The sequence below is a fragment of the Oratosquilla oratoria genome, chromosome 37 (genome assembly GCF_046742065.1).
Source record: "Oratosquilla oratoria isolate Oo_2021 chromosome 37, ASM4674206v1, whole genome shotgun sequence".
NCBI lineage: Eukaryota > Metazoa > Arthropoda > Malacostraca > Stomatopoda > Squillidae > Oratosquilla > Oratosquilla oratoria.
In genome coordinates, this window is record NC_134813.1 from 36345591 (window position 1) to 36353090 (window position 7500).

The following is a 7500-nucleotide window of genomic DNA, read 5'->3' on the forward strand; positions in this document are numbered from 1 at the left end:
TGGTTTCATTCTGCCCTTTGCCAGATGTAATCCAGTGTTCAACTTGCCTCAGAAGTTTACAGCTGGGAACGACGAAAGAACAAGAACCAAGTTCAAAGTGCCAAAAATATCTTTAATTTTCAATTAAATATGGCTGTACATATCTCTTCCTATATATCCATACGTTTGTGTAACTAAGTTAAAAATGCCAAAAATATCTTCAATTTTCGATTAAATACGGCCATATGTATCTCTTCCTATATATCCATACGTGTGTGTATGTTTACTTAATTGCAATATACTGTAAAGGATAGCAGCAGCTAGCGAAGTACTTATTCTGTATCTCTAGTTATCGAACTTTGCTTTTAAACTCGTTTGTGTTGAATGTTTCTTTTCCTCGTTTGTTACACAGATTAATACAACTTTACAGAAAACTTTACGTCCTAACTTCCTTCAAACATTCAGTCTTCTCAAATTTCTTACCTTGTTATCTTGGTATTCTTTTGTCCCATATTTATAGATCTTCTTTTTCAGTATTATCAATATCTTTTGTGCGTGTTTGTGTCTCCGTGTGTTTGTGTGTGTGTAATAATACATTATAAATTATGATGATTAATCGGTGTATTGAGTTTAAGGTGATACACTGACAATATACATTTTGTGTTAATTCTATGACTAAACTAATTTGAGTTGATAATGACCGCTATGGACGGAATGGCGCTGTTCTTGTAGCGAACAGTCCTCGGCGCTCTGATGAGCACAAGTTTCTTGTTGTGCCTTGTGGCGTGGTGTGGTGGTGGAGCGTCAGGTGGAAGGAGGTGTGTGCGTGTACGTGTATATTTATTTAAACGAGCGATAGCGGCATTAGTTTGGTCGGTGAAGAAGAAAAAAAAGGAAACTATCGTGTGGGAAGGGGACAAATGAATACAAAGAAACAAGAAATGGTGGAGAGCGCAGTGGATGCAATACTCCTTAATGAGAGCGAGGTGTAGGTGGAAGGGAGGTGGAGCAAACAACACAAGATGTTGGTGGTAATGGAAGAACATTGACTTGGGAGTGTGTTCGGTCCCATAAGCACTAATAGGATCCTGAGTAAGACATGAGAAGAGGATGGACGAAAAGGTATACCCTCGGTATAGGTATTGGGTTGGTGAGTCGAAATGGTGTAGACACATAGGAAGAAGAGTATCATAGAGAAGTGCATTGGGTGTTCGGAAGCAAGCCTAGGACAATGGTTGCAAAAAAAAAAAAATATATATATATATATATATATACAGGGTATCACAAAAAAAAAAAAACGTACTTGTTGAAGGACAATAAATGTAGAATTTGTTGAGATATACACAAAGTTTAATCGTTTGAAATATAGTATGTTAAATGAAATTAAAATTTTAGTCTTGCCCCCTAGTCTAGTCTAGTCATTAACTCGTAGTGTGAGGACATTTTATGTCGGAGTTTTTTCGCCCTTTGGGTGTGGGGGAGATTAACATTTATACTGAATAAAATTGTAGAACATCAGGTACAATGATGGTGCAAATTCCACAACTCAACGAAAGGGTGAATAGGATCTTAGGCTTCTCGCTGTGATAGGGGTTTTTCATCAACGGATTAAAATCGCCTGGCGTCAGCTAGACTAAATGTATGTCAAAAAACGTAATGGAATGGTTCGGGAGTGCCGTTACGAAGGGAAAATGGTTTGGGGCGAGGATATTGGTACCAATTGTCAAAAACAATTTTATATGAAAAGTAACTAATGAAGAAAGGGGTGAATATAGTGAGAGATAACCATTTGGAATTTCGAAAATTAGGGAGAGAAAAGGAGTGTGGAGAGAGAGAGGAAGAGGAGAGGGTGTGGGAGATTGGAAAAGGCGGAGAGAGGAAAGAGAGAAGGAGTGTAGTAAGGAATAGAGTATTGGAGTGCGGGAGAATTCAAGAAGAGGGGCGAGTATGGAGTCTTGGAAAAAGGGTGAGAGGGGAGAGAGGAGTGTAATAAGAATATAAGGATGAAGGAGACTGCAAGAGACCATAAGGCCTACACTAGGCAGTTCAATTTCCCTTACTACCTACCACCTGTTATCTGTATCCATAAAGTCATCTAATCTTCTCCTAAGACAACCAAAACTTGGTTACTAAATTTATTTTATTCGTTAATCACTGTTGGTAAACCAGGTCTTAGCTATTTCCTTCTGAAACCTAAAATTTTCCCATTTAAAACCATAACTACAAGTCCTGACCTGTTTTCTTAAAATGATGACTTTGTTTGCGTCACCCTTGCTAAAGCCTCTGACCCATTTGAATGCTTCTATTAGATCACCCCGCACTCTTCGTCTATCCAGAGAGTGTAAGTTAAGGTACCTAAGTCTGTCTTCGTATGGTGAATGTCTTAGCCCTTTTATAGTTTTAGCCATTCTCCTCTGTACTGATTCTAGTGAATCAATATCTATTCTAGAGGAGGTAGATTAAAACTATATCGCATAGTCAAGGATGGGTCAAACTATCTCCAGATAAAGTTAAATAATTACCTCTGCACTTTTGCTGGTAACCGTCTTAGCAATGCCTAATTCCCTGTTAGCCCTATTCTTGGCACTGATGCACTGGTTTCTGGATTTTAGGTCCGGACTCACTAGCACTCCTTAATTTTTTTCAAATTCTGCTTTCTTTTAACATGACGTTATATAAACTATAACTATTAGCTCAGTTGTGTAATCCTACGTTTAACACACTGCACTTTGAGATATTGAAGTCCATTCGCCCTTTCTCCAGAGGAATAAAAGCGAAAAAGGAGAAAGTATGGGGGCTTGGAAAAGGGTAGGGGGAAGGAAGAGAGAAGGAATGTAGTAAGGAATGGAGTGGAGGAAGAGAGACAGTGCGGTTGCGTTGAAAATGAGGGGAGGAGAGGGAGGGGAAGGTTTGGAGTTTTGGAAAGAGAAAAAGAGAGAGAGAGGGTGGGAAATGAAACAATTAGAAAAGTTAGAACCAGGATCCCCTCGCGCTGAGGGAACTCCATTGTGACTCCCCGCAAAAGAAGAGGGTCGAAACCTAACTGGGAGTAATGACAATGTTTGTACGTATGTAGTTTCAGTGTGTGTATGTGTGTATATGTAGGTGTGTATGTATACTGTATATGTTTGTGTATGTATGTATATGTGTATGTATATATATATGTACGTATGTATATATGTAGGTGTATATATATATGTAAGTGTATATATATATATGTATATATATATATGTATATATATATATGTGTATATATATATATGTATATATATATATGTGTGTATATATATGTGTATATATATGTGTATATATATGTATATATATGTATATATATATGTGTATATATATGTGTATATACAGTATATGTGTATATATATGTATATATATATGTATATATATGTATATATATATATATATATGTATATATATGTATATATATGTGTATATATATGTACATATATATGTATATATATTACATCTTCAGTGCAACAAGTACATAGTGATAGGAATACATAGACAATATATACATAATACAAAGGAACCAGGACAGTTTTGAATAAGCATACCGACCAATTACCCCCTAGAGAGCGGAAGGTCATTGTCAATTATCTTACGATGGTCGGGCGGCATCAGGTCACAGTCGCCAAGGAGAGCGGAAGGTCATTGTCAATTATCTTACGATGGTCGGGCGACATCAGGTCACAGTTGCATGTATATATATGTATATATACATATATGTATATATATTATATATATATGTATATATATAGTATATATATGTGTATATATATATATATACATATAGATATGTATATATATATAGATATGTATATATGTATATATATAGATATGTATAATATATATATATGTAATATATATATATAATATATATATATATATATATGTATATATATATGTATATATATGTGTGTATATATATGTGTATATATATATATATATATATGTATATATATATAATATATATATATATGTATATATATATATGACAGACTCGGAGAACACAAAGCGGACATTACACACCACTGTGAGACAAATGCCCTCGTAAACCACGTAGACACAGAGGGACACTTACCAGATTGGTAGAAATCCACCATTTTGGCCAAGGACTACACAAAAAAGCCAAGAAAAATCATCGAATCTATACACATAGCTAATTACAACAACACAAAATGACAGGAGACTTAAAGTGGGCAAAAGTCACAGCCACTTATGCCCTCAATGAGTGGAACTCGTTCTTACACTTTCCTGCCACAATTTTCGTTTTAGTTCAAATAATTGTTTTTCTTATCATTTTTATTTTGCTGTCATTATTATTAAGTCTTATCGGCTGAAAGAAACCTGCACAGCGAAGCTATAGCGATAATCCCATACCACACTCCTGGTCATATGGCCATTTCCCGAAGGTTGAGTGTGGTTTGAATTTTCCGCCAAAATCATCGGAAATTTAAAATTCCCGGCTCTGTGCAGGCATGCGCATTGTCGACCCCACCTCCCCCTCCCTATTCCCTCCCTTCTTACCCGGCTAGCTCGAGCCGGACGTCGCGTCACTTAGCATCGCGGAACCAGACGAGTCGGTCACTCCACAACCCACCTTCTTTTCATGCCGGTAAGTCTGGTTCCTGCTCGTGCTCGTGTGTTCTCGTAGGGAGCCCTACCTGTTCTCCTGCAGTTTTTCCCCTTCGGTGTTGTGTCCAGACACCTTTGGGACACCCCTTCTATGATTATCATTATTCTATTTTCAGACCAAACGCTTGTGTGTGGAATCCGGCTGCACAGCCAGGATCTCGTCAGACGGCCACCACGACCTCTGCTCCCGCCATGCCCCTTGTTTCTCACAAGCTGGCTTTAACCCCCTAGCCTGCGTTGTGTGCAAAGCGCGGGTTGAGGAGATTCGTGCTGCTCCTCCCAAAACCCGTTCCAAGCTAGCCGCCCTCGAACTTCTTCGGGAGGCATGGCGCAGAGCTCGGAAATTGAAATCCGCTGACGACCCCCCCCCCCTGGTGTGGGCGGATCCGGCGTTAGGCGTGGAATTGGGCCTCGTTCGCCCTCGCCATCCGTCTCCCTATGTCTCCGAGACTTCCGTTGGTGGACAACCTGGGCCTCTCGGAGTACAAGGGGACGAGTCTGATGTTACGGAGTATGGTGTCCCCGAGCGTCCTCAGGCCTCTCGGCAGCCCCATACATCCGACCATCAAGGGTCCTTAAAACCCTTACGGCTTGCTTTGTCAAGCACCCCCACGAACTCGTCTTCCTCCCTAGTTCACTCACGTGAACCCGGCAGGAAATCTCGCTCGAAAAAGAGGTCTGCCTCACCGAGGTCCAGGACGCTCAGCTTGTCCCCACCCTCCACAGCCTCTCCCCCCAACTCACCCTCCCTTCCTCGCTCTCCTTTTCCTCGCCGTAAATCCCACAAGGGCAGGGAGCCGGGGGACGAAACGAGGGGAGAGGGAACTCTGGCTGCCCAAGTGGCTGCCCTCCTTCCGTCCCTGATAGGCCCCGTCCTTGAATCGGCCCTATCACATTATCCGGCCTTTCAGACCGCGCAAATCATAACGCACCCCTCTCCAGAGCAACCTCCTATTGAACCTACGGCTCTAGCCCCCCCTCCCACTCTCCCTCCTGGTCCTTCCCTCCGCCCCTCCGTGCCGGCGACAGGTATAGGACTAGAAGGCCCCTCTCAGGAGGAACCCCCCAATCAGACGTCCGTCGGGTTGGACGGGGTGGAGGACCACTACAGTTCTTCTTTACCTTATCCTCCTACCATGACGGACTCTTGAGTTCACCCCTTCTCATGGTGTGACCTTCCCCGGTCCTGGGAGTACTCGTTTGGAGAAGATCACAAGCTAGTGGCCTGGTCTCCCGACTACTCGCTACTGGAGGGCTGGAGGAGGAGAGATGACGTTATCCTAAAGTGGGCCAACGACGCGGAGGGGGCTAAGGTTCTATATAAGATTCGACCCCTCTCCGCCCCGGCCTCCACGCCCTCCAGGATTTCCACCTCTAACACTCTGGACGCATTAGGTGCTCTCCTGGAGAACCCTCGTTTAAACCCTGATGGGCATATGTTTGTCGACAGGTCGGGGGACTCACCGGCGGTAGCACTCTCCCCAAACGCCTGGTTCCCGCAGGAGAAAGGGGAGAAAGCCTTAGACATCCCTGCTCTCGAGCGGGCCCAAGACCAACCCAAGACGGTTCCTCCTCGACGGCATATCCCTTCATCATTCCCCGTCGTCCTGCCACCACCCTTCGCGCCGGAGGGCCTGCGCGATTGCTTGTGGCACTCGGGCAGGGACCCCGCCCTCCCCCAGCAACTTAGTGAACCGGAGGCTAAGTTGCTGACGACGGAGGCCTCGACCAGACAAGACCTTGCCTCTACCATCTCGACCGTCACGGCAATGGCGATGATGAGGAACTGGCTGACGACGCTCGCCACGAGCTTTGAGGACTTCCCGCGGGAAGAATTGAGGTGAGTGGGATATTTCAATCTATAGAGGGTCCAGACCTGTCCTGGCGAGAGACGCTCGGGTAGCGTCTTCACCCAGGACGGAGCCTCTTGACTAGCGCCCGAGGACGAGGTCGTTCGGAAACGACCTCGGCTTCGCATATGTTATACGTTCTACAATTGAGCGATGTGACTTTATTACACCCTCCGGGGATCGGGATCCTTCTCGCCCTACTAATTTGATTCGCGTGTTTTCTGTATGCAGAGACACCCTGGCGGCACTCTCTACCGTGGCAGAGGGTACAGCCAACATGGCGTCATCAGCCCTACCCCCAGCAGCGAGGGCCTTCACCGCGGCTCGTCTGGCAGCTCGTCAGTCTGCAGCGCGGTCGGCCCCGGAGATAGCTCGCCGGGGCGTGGTGAGAGCAGCTCCCCTTTCCCGTGGTCTGTTCGACCAGGAAGCGACAGACCGCGTCTTCGCTACGGTCCCGACCGTCATCCAGATCCAACAACCCTCCCAACCGGAGATTCCAGGACTTCCTTCGGAGACACGCGATAGTGACCATCTCCGCTAGCACAGTTCTGGACTTCCTGTCTTGGCTAGCTGACACCACCAACAGGGCACCGGAAGGCCGACCCGGGCCATGCCCCCCACGCCCACAACATCAGAGGCCTCGCGGCATCGCTGGCGTTTCTCCGCACCCACTCTGTGGAACGGGTGCAGGACCTCGGGGGCTGGGCATCAGCAACTTCCTTCAGGACACGGTATCTCTACCACTCGATCACCCCTGTCCCATGTGTCGCCATGGGAACGGCTCCACCCCTCTTCGCAAAAGAAGGGGGGGCAAAGGGCGACCGAGGGGTAGGGGAAGGCCCAGGAACCGCTGAGCAAGATACAATATTCTACATAGAATTTATGCACTATGTGAATTGTACAATATTATTTTTATAAAAAATAAATAAATAAATGAATATATATATATATTGATATTGATATCGATATAAGTAAAAAAAAAAAAAAACAGGTCGAAATGGACATGACTTCTCCTATTCAACTT

The 7500-nt window shown here is 44.5% G+C and overlaps 3 protein-coding genes across 3 annotated transcripts in view; all 3 read left to right on the forward strand.

The window, feature by feature from the left end:
- LOC143019655 (adenylate cyclase type 3-like) overlaps window positions 1–7500 on the forward strand; it is a 708772-nt gene that overhangs the window by 267523 nt on the left and 433749 nt on the right. The gene's annotated exons all lie outside the window — the stretch shown is intronic.
- Window positions 4572–5792, forward strand: LOC143019656 (uncharacterized). Its single transcript, XM_076175552.1, has 2 exons — window positions 4572–4606; window positions 4743–5792. The coding sequence occupies exons 1-2, from the start codon at window positions 4601–4603 to the stop codon at window positions 5775–5777; spliced, it is 1041 nt and encodes a 346-aa protein (XP_076031667.1). The 5' UTR covers window positions 4572–4600; the 3' UTR covers window positions 5778–5792.
- LOC143019658 (uncharacterized) lies at window positions 5789–7317 on the forward strand. Its single transcript, XM_076175553.1, has 2 exons — window positions 5789–6466; window positions 6708–7317. The coding sequence occupies exons 1-2, from the start codon at window positions 6063–6065 to the stop codon at window positions 7015–7017; spliced, it is 714 nt and encodes a 237-aa protein (XP_076031668.1). The 5' UTR covers window positions 5789–6062; the 3' UTR covers window positions 7018–7317.

Coding starts and splice junctions, on each gene's coding strand:
- LOC143019658 (XM_076175553.1), top strand. CDS start 6,063: ATGTTTGTCGACAGGTCGGGGGACTCACCGGCGGTAGCACTCTCCCCA. Junction 6,467..6,707: donor TTCCCGCGGGAAGAATTGAG/GTGAGTGGGATA, acceptor TTCTGTATGCAG/AGACACCCTGGCGGCACTCT.